At 34.3% G+C, this 21023-nt stretch overlaps 1 protein-coding gene across 4 annotated transcripts in view; it reads left to right on the forward strand.

The window, feature by feature from the left end:
- The window catches only part of VPS13A (vacuolar protein sorting 13 homolog A), a 244162-nt gene that overhangs the window by 213746 nt on the left and 9393 nt on the right, over positions 1–21023 (forward strand). For 2 of the 4 annotated variants that reach the window (XM_079927399.1, XM_079927403.1), the window contains 3 exons: positions 13513–13598; positions 16790–16913; positions 19509–19583. In XM_079927399.1, the coding sequence (XP_079783525.1) occupies positions 13513–13598; positions 16790–16913; positions 19509–19583 (285 nt within the window). Of the gene's footprint in view, positions 1–13512; positions 13599–16789; positions 16914–19508; positions 21022–21023 lie in introns of those variants that run through there. The other 2 variants (XM_079927398.1, XM_079927400.1) reach the window with 1 other exon arrangement.

Below are 21023 nucleotides of genomic sequence, written 5' to 3' on the forward strand. Positions count from 1 at the left end.
TTATAGCATTTATGTGTTTTATAGCTTTGTAATAACAGTTTGTCTTTAAGATTTAAAGTTAGACAATTTTTTTTGTTTTTAACGTTCACTAGTTTCATTTTAAATTATCTGTTTATTTGTTAGCAAAATGCTGTTTTTAATGTTCTCTGTAAATTTTCTGGGCTGTAATATAATGTAATTGAGTTAAAAAAAAAAAAAGAAAGAAAAAGAATAGTAATAGCCAGTCAATATTTTATATTTATTTAGTATTTTAAAAGCATCTTCGTCAAATTTCTTCTAATAATAACAAACTTATATAACTTGAAGCAATACGAATTTGTTGTTCTATTCCAAAATCATATAGGTTGAACTACTATTATAAGAAACATTCATGATTTGTCATAAAGGTTAGATAGTGAAATAATTTATAGTCTGAGAATGAAGAAAAATGTTCTTTGGTTCTTTTATTTCATTTTATTATGTATACATTTTCTGAAACAGTGAACAAAGTTGGTTTTACAATCATTATATTTACTTATTAGCTTACATATCCATGTGCTATATCATTATAAAATGTTATGAATTCAGGACAGAAGAATTGTTATAGTAAGCATAATTATATGTATTTCTTCTAGATAATATTGGGAAAATGTTATCTATGTTTCTGAAAGATGTATAAGCAAATCTGTTTTATGTTTTGCATACTGAAGGCTTTTTTTTTAATTTCAAACTTAGATGAAACTTTTTGTTCTATTTTTCTAGTATATCAGATGTACTTAAAAAAAAAAAACTCGAAAAAGTTAATGACTGTTAATAGTATGATGTTTAAACCCTTATGACTGCTCTGCATTTGGATCAACAAAGGAACATTTACCTTAATTTATGTTAAGCATTTTGCTTATAATGAGCTTATATTAGACTGTAGTAGATAATTGCCTTAATTGTTCAGCTTTTGGTTTAATTAATTCAGCCAATGACTTGAGTCTCTTCTAATTCTTAGGTTTATCAAGATTTTATCTCTATAAATCATTATTTCTTAGAAAATGACTATTTCAGATTTTTAGTATTGAGCTTACAAAAAAAGAAGCTAAAAAATTTTGCTCTTGAAATTTCTACCTGCCTAGTAGCATTGATTCAAATTAAGTAGAAATCCAGGTTGTGTATGCTAGGACTAAGAAATATGTGAATGTCAAAGAATTTAATTACTGTTTTCATCAAAATATAGTATTCTTATCTTTTTGGAGTAAGGTAAATAAATTAAAACAGTGACCATTAAAATAGTCACTGCTGGTATCAGAGACAATTTGTCTTTGTCTTGCATCCAGTGCTCTCTCACCCTTGGTCAAAATCAAGCAAAATCTGCTGCTTCTACTGGAAGCTGGAAAGAACATAGTCTATTGTTATGTATTGTGTATGCCTGAGGAAGGAAGGGTTTGGTAATTTCATTGACTTCTTGATTCCAACTATGCTAAGCATGCGGCCTTTCTAAAGGAGAAAATGCTAACTGCTTGTTTGCAAGAAATTTACTGAGTTTCCTGTGGTTGGTCTGTGACACTGTACAGTGTCTGTACAGATTTCACAAAGGTCCTTATGAATTTATCTGGGAAAAGTTCTGGATATTTTAGCAGTGCCTTACCATTTTAATGAAAAGAAAATTGGAGGTAGAATTACATTTATTTAAAATCTCTTAAACAGTAAACAAGATTTAAAATAATATTCTAGTAACTAGTAAACTTTGTTCATGTGGCCTTAGGGATTCATCCTTAAGTTTTTAGCCCTTAAAAGTGGCATACATTCTTTTAACAGTATAATTGGCCTTGTTCTTTCTGTTTCTGTTTTCCTGCCCCAGTGAAATAATCTTTTCAAGCTTCTCTGCTGACAGGTATTAATTATTTTTTCAGTTTAAAAAATGTATTTATTATGTTAATTTTATTTGAGAAAAATTTAAGCCTGAGGATTGCTCTATGTTTTCTTGATGGAGAAATAGGACTTGGACAAAAATATCTTCTTATTCCTCATCAAATATATAGAAAATTAGTTCAATTTTGGGACTTTAAATGAGATGAACCGTTCTTTTGTTTGTTTATTAGTGGCCCTGTAATTAATTAGAACTTTAAAAATGGGAGTATCCATCTAATAGTGAGAAAGCTGAGTTTGAAAGATTGACTATGTAATACCACACCTTTCCATAACCTTTAACTTTATTTATATTCCAAATTTCTATGTGGTCATTGCCTATGTATAGAAAAAGGGATAAAGGGATGGAGAGTTCTTCTGTCTTCTTTTCTAAGGGAATAATCACTCATTCTCTATTTTCCTTTGTGTCTACTTGACACTTGAATAACATAGTGAAAACTGGCAAGAAGAAGAGTTTATAAAAATCCTAAAATTGTGAACACCTATCATCATGGATAAATAATCTGTTTTTAAGAGCCTATAAATGAAATTAATTGATGCTCACATTGGTATAGATATAACAAAGTAAATCCAGAGTAATATTACTGACTTTCAATATTCCTTATTGAAAAGGAAGTTGGAATAAATTTCAATTTGCTTCTATTTTTAAAATAATCAGAATTTTATAAATTTTACCTTTTGAAATTATTCAAAACACATATCATTGATGTAGTGTTGAGTGTTGACTTTAAGGTCATGTTATGAAAATTAACAGATGGAGTTAGATCTGTGAGTAGGACATCAAAGTTCAACATGAAGTATGTGCTGCTGTATTTTTCGTCCCAGGGTCATATACACTATAGAATGATGACTGCTGTGACAGCTACTATAGTAGTTTGTCTGATTTAAGTCCCATGGTGAAATTTTGCATTATACTTTTCCTATAGTGATGGGAGGAGGACCAGAAACAACAATCCAACTGTTACTGAGTACTTTTCTACTGTATCTTCAAGCCACAGTTTTTTCTTTTATAGGTTTCCTTGCGTATTTGTAATTTATTGTAGTAGTCCAAAATATTATAGGTCCTATAGGGTCTAAATAAGATACACAAATCATTCATTTAAGTCAAATAATAATTATGATGGTTATGTAAAGAGAATGTCAGTTTTATTTATTATCCTACACCTTTGAAATAAATGGAGATCAATTAAAAATGTTTAGATTGTTAATGTAATCTTTAATTTCAGTAGATGAATATTCAAGTTTATGAAGTGCAGTGAGTACAAGCCATACTATATACAAAACCTTACAGAAAGGCCTGAATCAAAGAAGAATGAAACACATGATTTCAAATAACGCAGACCGTGTTAGGGAGCTAATTAGAATAATTTATGATGGTCATATGTAGGAGTTTATGGCTTGGTTTGTTTTAATGTGGTAGACCTATTTTCATGTCTGTAATTATCTCTCAATCAGTGTGATAAATTTATTTAACAATTATTTCATATCAACCAATATGTATATAGGAATAGTGTACCTCCAAATATCAGCTTTAAAATAAACATTTAATAATTTTATAAAATTGGTTTTTAATGTAACCATCTTTATTGCATATACATATCCTATGCAGTGAAATGGTAACAAAGATATCTACTAAATTTGCATTATGCTATTTCTTAGAGATCCTTAATTATTTGAGCATTCAAAATATAGTCATTGTGTTTTTATAAACAGATAATCAGGATAGTATATATAATTCTTAATCGGGAATGCTATGTTTTTATACTGTAAATTATTATCTATGAATAGCTTGTTAACTATATTATGTCTACAAAGATTTTTTGAATGTATTCAGTAAAGCTTGGAGTTTCTTTGAACTAAAAAATTTAGAGACTCGCACTCCATGGAAAAAGGTAAATCTCTCTTGCGAATCACTGGACTAACATTGATTCTCAATCTACAGTTTTAGTATTTTACAAAAGATGTGAAATTTTTCAAAAATTAAAGTAGATTATTTTCTACATTGTTAAAGTAATATATGCTCAGTAAAGAAAAATAGGAATAGAAAGGAAAAAACTTACCCTGTCTCCCCACCATTTATTATGGTGTATTTCATTTTTTAATTTTTATTCATGTAATTATGATTCAAATATATAAATTTGTTATATATTTTTTATTATTGTAAATTTTTATAAATAGAATTACTATTAACTTCTAAAGAGTAAAAATGTGACCCATTCGGTCCCCAGTGTGGGAAACCTGGTCTTTACTTATGGAATACATTATCACCAGCAGGACCTTTCTATGTTTTGTTTTGTTTTTTTTTTAAATGTATTTATTTATTTATTTATGGCTGTGTTGGGTCTTTGTTTCTGTGCATGGGCTTTCTCTAGTTGTGGCAAGCGGGGGCCACTCTTCATCGCGGTGCGCAGGCCTCTCACTATCGCGGCCTCTGTTGTTGAGGAGCACAGGCTCCAGGTGCGCAGGCTCAGTAATTGTGGCTCACGGGCCCAGTTGCTCCGCGGCATGTGGGATCTTCCCAGACCAGGGCTTGAATCCGTGTCCCCTGCATTGGCAGGCAGATTCTGAACCACTGCGCCACCAGGGAAGCCCTCTATGTTTTTATAGTTGATGTAGAAGCTTTTTCTTTTTGATTGAACATATTTTTACCTTTTGACTCTGCCTTTTTTAAAAAAAATTTACCCCTTAAATAAATCTTCTCAGAATTCATTTGTGTATGTACATGTATGTATAATCTTTGTGTTTTTCATTGTGTACAGATATTGACAGCTGGGTTGTCCCATGGGGGTAGTATTTTTCAGCCATTTCAGACATCTAAAAATTTTATCTGTGTTTTCTTTGAATCTCTTACATGTCTTACAAAGATATCATAGATGCCATTATATAAGTTGTAGAAGGGACGCTGTTTTCGTTTGTTGTATATTTCTTTTCTTTCAGAAATTACAAATGTTTATAATTAGCTTCAAACACTGCCTTAATAGCAATTGGAAGATAACTACCTTCAGCTGATGTGGTCTTTCCCTTTACTTCCGGAAGAGAATTACAACTGATCTGGGAAAAAAACGGGCTTATCATAGGCAGTCAGATCACCAGAGTAGTGCTGAACATTCTTCCTGGCTTCATCTGAAATTTTGAGTAAGTGGACAAGAACTATGAGATAAAGGACTATTGGATTTCACTCTTCATTTTTAACTCTTCCTCTCCAGAAGCATACTTCTGAATGGGATGAGAAAACTGAAGAGAGCCAAATTCTGTTATCAAAGCAAATTAGAGTTAGCATCTCAGATAAAGCAGATGCCATGAAAAGATTACCTGTCCAACTTGGATACAATTCTCATACCTCATTTATTAGCTTAATAGAACTCTCTTGGAGAGTCTTTGGCACATCATTTTTGAAAGCATATACTTTTGAACATTTAGTAGTAAGTCCCACTAACTTTATTTTGGACCAGTGGACTAACTCACCCCACTTAGAACCTTCCAGAATTACATAAAAATAACTGTGTGAATAAGACTTTGAAATTGTATCTTTTTCTGGAGGTGATGGTCCCACTTAGGGGAGGTTCCAGTTTTCTCTTTGTCAAAAAAGTGTACAATGAATTTTTAAATTATTTTTTAATCCAGTAACTGAAATGAGACTAATTTGATTATTAAATCTTTTTCAAAAGTTTGTCATCATTTCATCCCATAAATTTATAAATATATTATGGAAGGATAAATATTAAAGTAGAAAATGTAGCACATTTAAAAGAAGTAAAAATGTTAAGCTCAGATAGGTTCAACTTGAGTCTTTCTGCTTACCGAGGATGTGCAAATAGAGCTAAAATTCTGCAGTAAGTTTTAGTTTAAAAGGTCTTTAGGCTTTATTTAGCTAAAGGTGCTAAATTGTAACCTGGGATTCAACCCATGACTTCTCTACTGATACATGAGAGCCCTACCTTACAATGTCCTTTGGTTACTTTCAACAGCACATAGGTTCTCAACATAACTTGAGCTTAGTAAAGTTGATTCATATTTTATTTTAGTGTGTGCTCTAACAATAATATTGTTAGAAGACTTTATTATAAATTATGAAAAGTCTTCTTTATTAGCCAAATATCCTATGAGAGAAAAGCTGTTGTCTTGCCAAATGAAACAGTTCATCTTCATAGAAAATTAGATTGGAGGCTGCTTTCATTCATCTAAAAACAAAATTTAATGTCATCTATAAAAGGAAACACCATGTATAGTTTTTTGCCAGTTAAGAGTCTTTAGTTGTAAATTCAAATGAAACTGATATCCTATCTGGTGATGATTCTGATGAACTGTATATCAGTGAAAATTTACCGCTAAAGAATCTTATAGGAAGCAGTATGGAGAAATGTACATTTAGACATTTTGTGCACTTTGAGTCTGAGTTAGTTGTTTATTAGTCTTACTACCTTCCAAAGAGAGAATTATCCCTGGGTATTATATGAAATGGAAGTATTACAGGAGATGTGACACAGCTTGTGAACTATCTGAATCCATATTCCAATGAGCTGTTAAAATGGGATCCCACTTCATCTAGTGGAATATATGTATCTCCTCTATGCTAACTCATTTTGACAGTAAAGATACCTGGGGTGCAGTAATACCGTATGGCTCAGGGCCTGGATTCTGGAACCATGTAAACCTGAATTCAGTACTAGCCTTTTCCTTTTACTAGCTTTATAGTCTTTTATTCTAGTCTGATCTCATATTCCAGACTATAAAATGAAGATAATTGTAGTACTAACAGTACTTTGGTATATAATACCAAGATAATAGTACCTTGATGGTGTTGCTAGGATTAAAAAGCCAGGTAATATATGTGATTATTAGTACAGTGTCTAATAGGAACTTAATATATTTTCATTATTCCAGATGAATAATAACCAGTGTATGCTGGTTCTGGTCATCATTATTCTATATTCCTCATTTGTCTCCTCTTTGCCAAAATAAAAGCCATCATTAAATTTTGCCTTTTTTTTTTCTTTTAAGGTTAATAGAATAGTTAGAATGTTGTGACGGTTTCCACACATTAATTGGTAAGCGATAGAAACAATAAAACCTCAGTGATTTGGACTGCTCTGAATTATTTCAGTATTTTGAAAGAAATGTTATTCTTTTCAAGTTTATATAGTATCATGGGTCAGTAAATGTTCAATAGAGGTTCTGCTGGAAATGCATTAGAGAGACTTTTGTAACTATTCACTTACAGTGTTTCTGACCAGTTTCTCTGGCTCTTATTGTAGAATGTATTAGGTATGTTAATTAATGGTCTGCTGTTGTCAGTGCACATAATTATGTCATGAGCATAATTCTGTCCTTTCTCCAGACTGTTTTAGTTGAACCAGTTGGTGACAATTCACGTCTCTTAAGATAATAGTTTCTTTTATTTGATTTTATGTCACAATGTTATGCTCAGCTGTCCTGTGTAAGCTGTCAGCATAGTTTATACTTTGGCTGACTGTCAAGATAGCTTATTTGCATGGGAGGAGACAAAGGTATGGGGGGAATTAAACAAAGCCTTATTCCTCTTCAGATTTGATGACACAGTCAATGAGATTCAATTTTTTTAAAAAACCACTTTGCCTCACATAATAAGCTAAATACCAATTCTTCACTTGTGTTTATATTTATTCTGCTATATATATGAAATCATTGAGCTTTCAGGTAATGAATTTCTATATTTGCCCATGAAGCTTAGTTGAATACCTTGTTTTTCCTGGCTATAGCTCTCAGATCTGTTATATTTAAAGTAAATTGATAAAACCTTTTTTATCCCTAAGCCTTAATCATATTACCCTAAGGAAGTTATACTTACTGACTACATTTTTCTGTAAAGAGAAGATTACAAGTCATTTATTTATTTACTTCTTAAATAATTGAGAAATGGCAGCATTTACCATTTTAATTTGTTTTGTTTACCTCCCTGAATTTTGTCATTTTTAAAAGTACACTTAATTTTTTAGTATAATCTGTTGATAAACTTTTCATCTTTCCCCATTGTCTCCAAACTATTCAAATTAGCCAATCTATAGAACCATTTATTCATTATCCAGTAGATTTTCTTGCTCGATAGCATTTTGTTCTTTATCTTTTTCATCTAGATGAATTTCATTTTCCTTTTATCACTCATGCTGCTATCTTAAAAAATATATATATATCTATATATATACACCTCTATGAAACTCATCTTCCAAAAGAAACAGATATTGATCAGATTTTGTTTTTGTTTTTTGCTTAACTGTATTCTTATCTTTACCCAATTTTCTTAAATATATTTGCAATGAATATTAGCACCTTATATTGTTTGGGATTTAAAGTCTTCCATGTTAGTGATTTGTTCATATCTATCTTTTCATATTTTGCTTTGTTTTTTCAGAAATGTGTTTGTTATAGAACTGTGCTAATTCATAGCATTTAGATGGTTGGAAAGTGTTAGCAGTGTTTTCTGTATTACTATGGTTGTTAGGTATGTTCTTTTTCTAAAGTACTGGGACTTAACTGGCAGGAAATACGGATATTATTAGAGAATAACGCTGACACAACTGTCTTTCCAGTTCCTACTTTTTGTGTGTTTCTAACGTATAATCAATTTGGTTTGGATTTATTTATATCTAGTAAACTAAGGCTTACATACTCAACTTTTCTAATGCAAAAGGGACCCTTATCAATAACCATACATTTTGTTACCTGTAGGTTCTGACAATTATATATAACAAATGTAGTTTCCTTTGTGCTTCTCTGTTTATTTCTTAAAGTTCTTAAATGATGATGGATAATTCATATATTTTTTTAATGAATAAGGCAAAAAAATGCTTTTCCTTTAACACTATAGCATGTAAGTGAGGCTAACATGTCTATAGTACTGGCTATTGTACTTGATACTTCAGGCAAAGTCATTGATTTTTCTGCCTAACTTTGGTCTTGATGCAAAGCCTACATGTGATTCCTAGCCCTGGTTTTGCTAATTCTTCATTTATTTTAAAGGGTATCCCAAATTATTTTAGTAGAAACATTCATACCTAGTATCTGATTGGGGTGAAGGAAGATAAGGTATTAATATTACACTATTTGAACACTGTTAACCTAAAAAAGTTAAGCCAGCCTGAGCAGCTTTAGCAGCCTTCCTCAGCAGCATCCAGGGATATTGAAGACATTTTTGAGGTACCATGGAAACGTGTGACTGATACTATCATGGTGTAGTGAAAAGCACTGGAATTAGAAGTGAAGAAACCACTTTTTTGAGCCCAGTTTTGCAACTGACAATATGACCCCAAGCAAGTCACTTAAATGTAATCTTAATCTAATAACACAAGGTTGTTGTGAAGATTAGATGGGAAAGACACTTAAATGATCCTCGATTTCTTCATGTGTAAAAGGAAGAGATTAGTTTGGATGAACAATAATATTCCTTGAGGTCTAAAATTCCAGGTTTTCAAAATACTACAAATGATGTTTTGAAAAGTATAAAGCTTCATATGTAGTGAATTTACAGAGTCAAATAATTTGGCAGGAAATTGTGACCAAAGGCATGACATTTGTAGATTCTTTACAGCATGATGGAAGATGATGGCTGATAAGCTATCACATTCTCTCCCATCCTTCTATAGGATTTAGTTCGAAGTTGTAGCTTCTTCTCATTAATGCTGTTCTTATTCCATAGTCGCATGTTTTAATGGAGACTGACTAGCAAAATTTTGCTGTATATTGAGTTATCTTTGATGTGTTTATTTAAAGATTGACCATTCATGTTTCAAGTGTTGCATTTAAGGTTTTTGATGAACTCCAGAAAGCACTGCATGAGTTACTTTTTTTTAGCTTTTATTTATATCAGATGCTATTGTGACTATTAAAAGTGGTTTAATTTCTTAAATGTACGGATTAGATTGGGTCTGAAAAGTGGAAAGTGATGAAAGGCAGACTCAACTGCAATACCCAGACTTAACATAATATTGAAATAGAAGTTAGTTACTTAGAATTGAACCATTAGCTTTCAAGTTATTTGAAGATTGTAATCGATTAATGGGGTTTATAGACTCTTGTCTTCTAGTAGTAGTGATGTTCTTAAGGAAATCAACATTTGTATTCTATATTTTAAAACTTGGCCATATAGAACAAAAGAAAATACTTACAAGCTAATTTCTTTTCCAGTACCAAAAAACTGAAACAAAAGGATGTAAAGTTAAAAATAAAAGCTTCACTTCTAACCCCACCTCCACCGTTATCCTTCCCAAGCCCAGAGTTAAATGCTGTGAACAGATTTGGTGTGTTACCACCAACACTTCCAGAAATTCTTAGTAATTTATTCATTAAGTAAGTAATTCATTATTAGTAATTTATTTTCAGTTATATCTTGCCCATCTTTCTGTATCAGTACACACAGATCTACATTTTTTTTAAAAATAAATTTATTTATTTATTTTTGGCTACGTTGGGTCTTCGTTGCTGCACGCGGGCTTTCTCTAGTTGCGGCGAGCGGGGGCTACTCTTCGTTGCGGTACGCGGGCTTCTCGTTGCTGTGGCTTCTCTTGTTGCGGAGCACAGGCTGTAGGCACACAGGCTTCAGTAGCTGTGGCTCGGGGGCCCTAGAGCGCAGGCTCAGTAGTTGTGGCACACGGGCTTAGTTGCTCTGCAGCATGTGGGATCTTCCCAGACTAGGGATAGAACCCGTGTCCCTTGCATTAGCAAGTGGATTCTTAACCACTGAGCCACCAGGGAAGTCCCAGATCTACCTTTGATTACCCTTGTAAGCAGGATTGTTTCTTTTTCATGCATAATGTCCCATTGTATGCCTATACTATAATTAAACAGTCTCCTGTTTCTGAACATTTAGGTTTTTTGCATTTAACGCAATATAACCATGAAGATTCTTATAAGTATGTCTCCTCACATCTTTGCATAAGATAAATCATAGCAGTGGAATTGCTGGCTCAAAGGATACATTTATTTAACTTGAATTTTCTTGATTTTGAGTTAGATTGAACATTTTCTCATATGTTAATTGTCAGATTTTGTGTTTTGCTAGACTACCTGTTCATATCCTGTACACATTTTCCTATAGATTTTACTCATTTTTCTTCTATTGGTTTATTCATATTACTAGAATTCTGTGTGTTATGAAATTAGTTATATATCACTGTATTGACAGATATTTTCCCAATTTATTTTTTGTTTTATTTCTGTTTATTTGCTTACTGTTTTGCTATTCATTAGTGTTTAACTAATGCTATTCATTAGTTCCCTGCGCCACCAGGGTAGCCCTGTGTTTTATTTTTAACCCTTCACTTTGATTATTAAAATGTTATTTTATTCTAGTACTTCTGTAGTTGCATTTTGTATAGTTAAATCAGTGATCCATGTGGAATTAATTTGGTGTAAAGAGAGAAGTAGGAAAAAAATAAAAGAGAGAGAGAAGTAGGAATCTAGCTTTAGCCAGCAAGTTGCTTGAAGCACCATTTACTTGAAAATGCATGGTTTTGACCAATAATTTGAAATGCTGTCTTGATTTCTTAAATTCCTATGTTTGGATATATAGGATTTTATAAAATCCTATTGCATTTTGGTCAGTTTCTGGAATCTATTCTTTCTATTGATATTCTGTATACAATTTCCACTAGCATCAAACTGTTTCACGCCTGCAACTTTATAAATTGTATTAATATCTGCTAGGGTAGTTCTCATTCTCTTTTCATAATTTACTGGATAATATCACTTTTTTTTCTAGATAAATTTCATTATAATATTGTCAGATCACTTTTCCCCCTCCCCAAAACAAATGAACAAACATCATTTTGGGATCACAGTGTGTATGTATAAAAATGGGGTGGGGGAATAACATCTTTATTATAATGAATTTTTATATTCAAGAATAAGACATGGGGCTTCCCTGGTGGCACAGTGGTTGAGAGTCCGCCTGCCAATGCAGGGGACACGGGTTCGTGCCCCGGTCTGGGAAGATCCCACATGCCGCGGAGCGGCTGGGCCCGTGAGCCATGGCCGCTGAGCCTGCGAGTCCGGAGCCTGTGCTCTGCAACGGGAGAGGCCACAACAGTGAGAGGCCCGCGTACCGCAAAAAAAAAAAAAATAATAATAAGACATGGATTTCCATTTTCAAATTTTCCGTTATTCCCCTCAGTAGACTGTTACAGCTTTTAACATACAAATTCTGCATGTTATTTGTTAAACTTATGTGTAAATATTTATCTTTATTACCCTTGTAAGCAGGATTGTTTTCCTTCCATTTTTCAAACTGATTATTGTTTATATAATAAAGTTACTGGATTTTGTGTACTTGAGTTTTCCAGATACTGTCATCTGAAAGTAATTTCTACTTTTCCTCTCCAATATTTGATGCTTCTTTCTGTTAATAATTTATCATTTCTTAAAACATGACCCATTTTACCTACTTTTACAAATTTATTTGCATAATTTATATGTTAATAATTTTTATTAATTTCTTCTGAATCTCTGGTTATGTCCCTTTTTCATTTGTAATTCCAGGAATTGGGGTTTAATTGCCCCACCCACTACAGTAAATAGTAAAGATACTCTTTCCTCAATATTAGGATCTTTGAAGTTAGAAAATTCTTCCATGCAGTTAATTTGTATGTTTTATCCTGCTGGGGTTTTTTTTTAACTTCTGTCTCCCATAAAAAGTCTATTGTATCAGCCTTCTAAAGCAACCTTATTGTGAAGTCACTTGTTAGTTTTCTTCTAAATTACATAATTTTAGTTTTTTGATATAGCCTCATGGAACACAATTTTCCAGAATCTTTATATTCTCTTTTGGAATTTCTTCAAGAGATCTAACATTTTTGGCTAAATTTTTGATGTATCTTAGTCACAGTTACATTGCTTGCCTTTAAAAAATAATAGTCTAGCCTGCTATATATTTTAAATAGCCAGAGTAGCTCCATCCTCAGAGCAAATGGTATCGAGAACAGATTTTAAAAAGCCTATTTTGCTTATGTAGTTAACTTTATATTTTTTGAGACAAAGAATTGTTGATCATGTCATGGATAGTGTTTCAGCAGTCTTAAAGATAAATAAAGGCTATTGCATATGCTGGTCCTCGGGTTTCCTGTTTGTCCAGAAACGGTCTGCTCCTTAATTTTGCATGAATTGTGAAATTAGCAAAGAAAAGCATGTTTGTAAGGCAGATAATGGAAATTCCAGGGAAGAGGCAAGGTGGGAGCTAATAGTAATTTATGTGATGCATATGTTTAAATATGTTAGTGTTTACATGTGTTTTTGTACAGGTATGATCAAATACTAATCTGTTTTCCAAGACAAAATGAATGTGATGGTTTAATAGTAACTTCAGTAGGTTCCACTTAAACTTTGTAAAATAACAGTATCTTCTAAAAATCTAGCATTAAACACTGGTATAGCTGCAATTGAGTAATCTTGAATAAAGCAGTACGAATAGGTGCTTTTAAAAAGGAAGCAGAAGTGATTTTTTGAATATTCAACTTTCTGACAATATGTTTACTGTGTAAGTGTGCTAACGATTTGCCCCCTTGAGAAAGGTTTTTAGAGGATCAGTAAGGCATTACTTGTATTAGAATAGGATATTATCAATTTTCTCACTCTCACCTTTTTTTTTAGGTCATGGAAAATGGAAGATTTGCAAAATACAAATATTTTACCCATGTCATGATCAATAAAACAGACATGTTAATGATAACCAAAAGGTAACTTACTTTCTCTAATATAATTTGATAAGGGGTTAACTGATAGCCACCCATGAAGTGAAGCAGTTTTTATTCACATCTTGCTCCACATATTTAACACTGATTCATACTAATTATGGTTCTCTTGCTCTACAAGCCTCGTGCCTAAAACTTTGTACGCATACAGATAAATGCATAACCATGCACAAACATAATTTTAAATTAAATATTTTAGCATTTGTTTCAACCAACTAAATGGATAGAGAAATTCCTGTAAAACTATCCTCTCAAGTGTAGGCAATACCATTCCTTCCCCCTCTCTGAAAAAGTATGCAATTTCAGGTTGCCCCAGAAGTCAGTAGTCTTCTGGTGGTATCTAATCATTAGAATATATAGAGATTCACTCACATAAGTAGATATACCACTGGAGACATTAGTTTTTTGGGGGATACTCCCAACTACAGCCAAATCTTCAAATAAACCTGTAGACAGTAGACGGATACATGTAAAAATACACAGTGGCATAGCCTCGGAGGGGCAAGTGTTTGCAGGAAGTATTATTATGAAACCACGGAAAAGAATAAGCAAGTGCAGTAGTAGGGTGGATTTCTGGATGATGCAGAGTGAAACTGTGGCTGAGGAGGAGAGATTATGGCTGAATAGAAAGGAGTGGCTAATTAAGCTGTGTGGCTTTGTTCACTGCCAAAAAGGTAAACTTATATAAGTATCTTGTTGGTTCGAGTTGACTATTGAACTTAGCAATCATTTTTAATGTTTTTAATCCTAATAATTTCTGAGCCCCAAATTTATAGCACTATTTTAATTTTCTTGTTTAAAAAGTAACATAAAATATAGAAAACTCACACAGTATTAGAAGGTATAGATGTGAAAGCCAGTATTCATTCCATCTCAGATACCAGTCCCTCTTTTCCCCTTCCTAGAGACAACTACTTTTGTATCTTTGAAATATTCTATGCCTATGCAAGCAAACATGCTATCAAAGCATACATCTGCCTATAAAGGCATACACATACATATTTTAATGTAAATAGGAATCTATTTTAACACCATTCTGTACCTTAATTTTTTACTTAAGATCTATGTCTTTTTATTTATTTATCTATTTATTTATTTATTTTTGGCTGCATTGGGTTTTCGTTGCTGCACACAGGCTTTCTCTAGTTGCGGCGAGTGGGGGCTACTCTTCGATGCAGTGCGCGGGCTTCTTATTGTGTTGGCTTCTCTTTGTTGCAGAGCACGAGCTCTAGGCACGCGGGCTTCAGTAGTTGTGGCATGCGGGCTCAGTAGTTGTAGCGCGCAGGCTCAGTAGTTGTGGCACACGGGCTTAGTTGCTCCGTGGCATGTGGGATCTTCCTGGACTAGGACTTGAACCCATGTCCCCTGCATTGGCAGGCGGATTCTTAACCGCTGCACCACCAGGGAAGTCCCAAGATCTATGTCTTAAAGAGTATTCCATGTTAGCATATGGAGATCTTTCTTAATTTGTAAATGACTGCCTGGTATTCATTCAGAAGTATGTGCTATAATGCACATCTAAGTTGTTTCTGAACTTTTATACTTACAGACAATGCTTCAACAGTCATTTTTCTTCATAGCAGCATTCACTCATGTTTTATTAACCCTTCTCCCCATTGACTGAGGGAAGGGTGACTCATCAGAGTTAAACAAGAGTCAGTTGCAAAGTTTATTATTTCCAGATCTTGCAACATTTTCTTTTCTTTTGGCTGCGATGGTTTTTCGTTGCTGTGCGTGGGCTTTCTCTAGTTGTGGCAGGTGGGGGCTACTCTTCATTGCGGTGTGCGGGCTTCTCATTGCGGTGGCTTCTCTTCTTGTGGAGCATGGGCTCTAGGCACGTGGGCTTCAGTAGTTGTGGCTTGCGGGCTCTAGAGCACAGGCTCAGTAGTTGTGGTGCATGGACTTAGTTGCTCCATGGCATGTGGGATCTTCCCGAACCAGGGATCGAACCTGTATCCCCTGCATTGGCAGGCGGATTCTTAACCACTGCGCCACCAGGGAAGTCCATTGCAACATTTTAGAAATTACTTTCTTCTCAACATAGTAGACCTCTTTAAATGAGGTCACATAAACCTTGACAGAGTACATGTAGTAAGCTAGTTGTAGTTGATTGAAAGATGATATTTATACTTAGGAGGTCCTTTCTTTCCAAATTTTGCACTTGAAGATAAAGAATCTTTTAATCAGGAGAGGGAGTACTAGGCGCCTGAAATAAGATTAGCCTATCTTTGATTTTTCACATGGTTGAAGATGTACTGGAAGACCAGTAGGTTTGTTCCAGCAGCCCCTATAATCCAAGATTGGTGAAAGAGGGGATCAGAGGCAGAAGATTGAGATGAAAGAAATAAATCTTAATTAGCTTTCTCCTTTTCCATTCTAGCCAGGTGCCAGCTGTTACTTTAATTTAGTCCCTTAACTTAAAGTATATGTCACTTAAAGAAACCTCTGGTTGTACCTACAATTGATGTTTCAACCAGAAAGAAGATTTGGGGAAGAAAGACCTTTGAAGGAAGAATTAAATAGAATTATTATAGACAGAATGAATTTTCATCTCTTGATTTCCTTCCTCAAAATGGGGGGAAAACAAGAATTAATTTTAAAAACCTCTTTCTGATACAGGTTGGTAGATATATTACATGGAGCCTTAAAAGCATTTTGTTCTAAAGCATTAATTACATGAAGGTTCTCCAAAATATTGCTTGGTAGCTGGTTCTCTACATTTTTCCTATTTCTTAAAAACATTCCTTATACATTTTACTTTATAAGTACTTTATGTTTTCTAAGATAAGTATGTTGTGCTATACATTTCCCACTAAACGTTGCTACATAAATTTTATGTTTTCATTCTCGTTCAGTTCAAACTATTTTCTAATTTCCTTTGAGATTCTTTGACCCGTGGATTTTTTTTTAGAAGTATGCTTTTAAGTAAGCATTTGGAAGTATTCTTGTTATCTTTCCATTACTTGTTTTCTAGTTTAATTTCATTATGATCTGAGAATATACTTTGCATGATTTCAGTTCTCTTAAATTCATTAATGTTTTTTATGACCCAGAATATAGTCTTTTCTGGTGAATGTTCTATGTGCCCTTGCAAAGAATGTGTATCCTGCTATTATTATATTATTGAATATAAGTGCTTCAGTTTTTAAAGTGGTTTCTTTCTTTCTTTTTCTGAGTGGTGTGTTGTTTGTAACAAAAGGAACGTTTGGACAGCTTACATGTGAGTGGCAGTATAGTTTTGATGAGTTTACCAAAGAGCCATTCATTGTTCATGAGAGAAGGTTGCGCATCGAAGCAAAGGTATGTTGAATAGATTTTTTTGAAAACTTGGAACTGAAAACAACACATTAAAATAGTCTTTACTTTTGTAATGTTTCTCCCTCTTTTTTACATGTTGCTTGGTCTTTGTATGGTTTTTCTTTACACCTGCTGTCTTACTCAAGCTTAAAGAAAAGAAAGCTAGGCCAAGAAAAAATGTGCTACCTTATGTGCTCTTACATGGACCACAACATTACTGGGCCCTCATTTTATACTCAGTAACAGAACCGCAGCTTTCCCACTGCTATCCAAGGCACTAAAGTGAGATATTTGTACACCTCAGAATCCCTAGCAGTTGCCTACAGAATTTTTTTCCCTGAAAATCTTGCTGATGGACACTTGAAAAGTTCTCGCTCTAACAGCCCATTATTGGTAGTTCTTTCTCTTTTTATAGATATTATCTTCCTAATTCAGTTATAATCTTCTTGAATGCGGAGGCCATTTCTCACTCTGATTTCTAGCAGCTAGAACAGTACTTGGTATTTGGATGTTGATATAAAATACAGCAAATTGCTAGTCATTTGGTAAATCATCAGAGTCTCTATATCCATTGTAAGTTGTAATGATTGCACTAGGTACCGTAGGTGACACAGAGAAATAAAAGATAATATATTTGGCCTCACAGTATTTGACCAGACACCTATGTGAAAAGGGCCGCTTTGGCACTGGCTATATTAATCAGAAATACGTGACTCAGCCCAAGTTAGTTTTGTTTACTGTTATTTTTGTTTGGTTTGATTTTGAGGGATTTAATTGGCTCATATAACTGAAAAATCCAAGTCTATATATTGTAGCTTAATTATGCTCAAATGATGTCTTTAGTATTTATTCTCACACCCTTCCTCTCCTCCTTCATTTTGTCCATCTTTGCTGCCCTCATCTCTAGGTTCTACTTTCTTCAGTTTGGCTTCATTCTCAAGCAGGCTATCGTTTGGTGACACTATGGCCAGCAGAAGTTCCAGGCTCATATCCTACTAGCTCAGCAGAATGAAAGCTTCTCACTGGGTCTCACTGGGCCACCTTTGGTCACTTCCTTGTTTCTGAGCCAGTCACTTTAGTCAGGGGCTGGAATGGGCCAGTTGGCCAGGTGAGGGTCACAGGATCATTGTGGTGCTACCAAGAAGGAAGGGTCAGCTCTATATGAAGTTTTGGGAGTGAAAGAGGGTGAAAAATAATTACCCAAAGAACATTCAAGAAATTGTTACTGGAAGAAGGGGCATTGGATGCAGACAGGCAGAGACAACAGATTTCTTCTAGACTAGCCTATAGAACAGAACTGTCCCTAGGCCTTGTGCTTAACTAGTGAAGACCATTTATCCAATCTTACCATTCATTCCAAAGACATGGGGCAGCTCTTAAGGAGACTGGATGTTAGTTTTTGAGGATCTTAGACCAACTTACCCATTGAGAATTTCTCTGATTCACTCAGAAAATGAATAACCCTGTGGCCATATATGAAATGATGGATAGTAGTAGCTGTTAGGCTCTGCTGTAGCCCATATTGCATTTCCTGGCTTTTTTATCTCCAAGGATAAACTTCTTACCGCCTTCATTTCTTCCCCTTTCACCTTTCCCTTGCGACCTTATATCAGCAATCATACTTTTTTTTTTTAATAATCTGATTTCTTCTGGAGTCTGTATATGCATGGTTAGTTGAATTACTTATAGAGATTGTTAGACTAGTAAAATATTGCTTCCTCTGTGTCCTTATTACTCATGGTTAATAGAAGTAATCACCACACTCCTCCTCGATAATCCTATTCTATTTGCCCCTCTAATGCTTAATATCCACCATTAGGTAGTTCTCCTCCCACAAACACAACAGAATATCAAAGGAGTTTAAAAAATGGAGGACAGGGCTTCCCTGGTGGCGCAGTGGTTGAGAGTCCGCCTGCTGATGCAGGGGACACGGGTTCGTGCCCTGCTCCAGGAAGATCCCACATGCCGCGGAGCGGCTGGGCCCATGAGCCATGGCTGCTGAGCCTGCGCGTCCGGAGCCTTTGCTCTGCAACAGGAGGGGCCACAACAGTGAGAGGCCCGCGTACCGCCAAAAAAAAAAACCAAAAAGTGGAGGACAATCGTATAGAATCTAAGACCCACCCTGATTTCTTTGATTCTGAAGCTACATTCTTATTGCATTCTTATTGGTTTAAAATGTCAGAAGTTACATATATAAACACATACATACACACACATACATACCTATACAACACGTGTATATGTATGCAGACATACATGTGTACATTATTTTTGAGCTGAATTTATCATGAGGCCATAGCCAGATATCAGGAACTATCTGAGACATTATTTGGAGAGGGAAAACAGTGGTACTGCTTCTAGATTGATCTCCTTCCCATCCTCTGCATCAACCCTTGACGGCTTTAGCAACTGAAATGTCACCTAAAGCTTTTTATCTTAGGTTTAGTGATAACGGATGGCTTCGAATTTAGTCTTTTTTTTCCATTTGTGTTTGATTCTTCTTGATTTCTCATTCTTGGCTTTTTTTTGGTGGCATTTCTTTATGGTATTTCTACAACTAGATTCCCATGTTAATGAAGCTACTTATTCTATTTATAGGAGCGGGTGAAGTCTGTATTCCATGCCAAAGAGTTTGGAAAAATAATTAACTTCAAGACTCCAGAGGATGCAAGGGTAAATATAGTCAATCTTTTGGTTAAACAGATAGCAGCTTCTCATTTCAAAGCCATGTAAGTTGCATTATTCTTTAAGACAGATAAGTTGTGTTTGTTTTTTAATTTTATGTTTGCATTTTGACAGTTTTAATATATGTAACTAGATAATATTTTCCACAAATTATTTTTTCATTAGATTGAATTCAACACACCTACTTGTCTTTGAAATCAAATTGTTCTCTTATTTTAAATCCTAACTGGAATACTTTGCCAAAAAAAGCCAACAAATGAAAGAAATTAATGCACTCTAATGCTAATCTACCAGTTCCAACAGGAAAAGTATAGCCCCACATTGTTTATTTCTCTACTGTATAGCTATAGGGATTTTTTTTCTTTAATTACTGTAGCCTGGCACAAGGGAAAAAGAGCCATGCCTGTGGTTAGAAAATCTGGGTTTAAATACTGGTTCTGTTCCTTCTTGACTGTAGGACCTTGGGGAAGTCAGTTAACCTCAGCTTCCTCAAAATGTGAATTATGTGAACTGAAAAGCACTATACATACTTTAGGGATTATGGCAATTATAGGGAAGTGCACTGTCAAGAAAAGGAAGACTATGAATTGATTATCTACCTCGTTGGTCACAACTAAGACACTATTCCTGATACTGAAGTATACTCACTCTGTCGTGAAACTTACAATAAGAACACATGGGTTCTTTACTGAATCCCTGGGCCTCCCGACCTCTCTGTGTTGGTCCTGGCTGGTTATGATTATTTACCAGTTCACTTCTCACATCTGGAGCTCAAACCAGAAACCTCTCCCACCCATACACATGTACCTTGGACCATTTAGCATGTGCTGTGCAATTTTCTATCTAGACATTGGGTTATAAGGTAACACTGACATATTAACAGTAGAAAACTGAAAGGAGGCCAAGTTACAAAGAAAGAGAGATAAAGTTACTACACCCTTAATATGCATGTTGCCTGGAACAGGGAGACAGTAGAGCATGATGACAGCACGACTTTCAGGCCATCTTCTTTGTGCTGCTGAAGGACATTACCTTCAGTTTCTCTGTAATAAGTTTTCCATTTAATCTCTGCCACTGTGTTATTTTATCCCAGAAGGTTTCTTTTTAATCCTCCTGCTCTGCCAGAAACATCCAGAAAAGGCTACTGAGTCCATTTCTCTTTCTCTGCTTATCTTAGAGCTATTTTCACTAGGTTCTTCTTAAGTAAAAAAGCACAAATATCTTTGCTTAAGCTTTTCATAATGGGATAACACGAGTATCACCTCCATGGCTTTTATTTGTCATGCAGGCCTAATGATAATAGACATTATTGACAAAAAGGTTTACACTTCATTTGCAGTTTAATTTTGTGATTTCAGATCCTTTCAAATTAGAAAAATGTATCATAAAAGCACCTAATATGCTCAAGAATGTTGCTATGCTGCTACC

This window comes from Stenella coeruleoalba (genome assembly GCF_951394435.1).
Source record: "Stenella coeruleoalba genome assembly, chromosome: 7".
NCBI classification, from domain to species: Eukaryota; Metazoa; Chordata; class Mammalia; order Artiodactyla; family Delphinidae; genus Stenella; species Stenella coeruleoalba.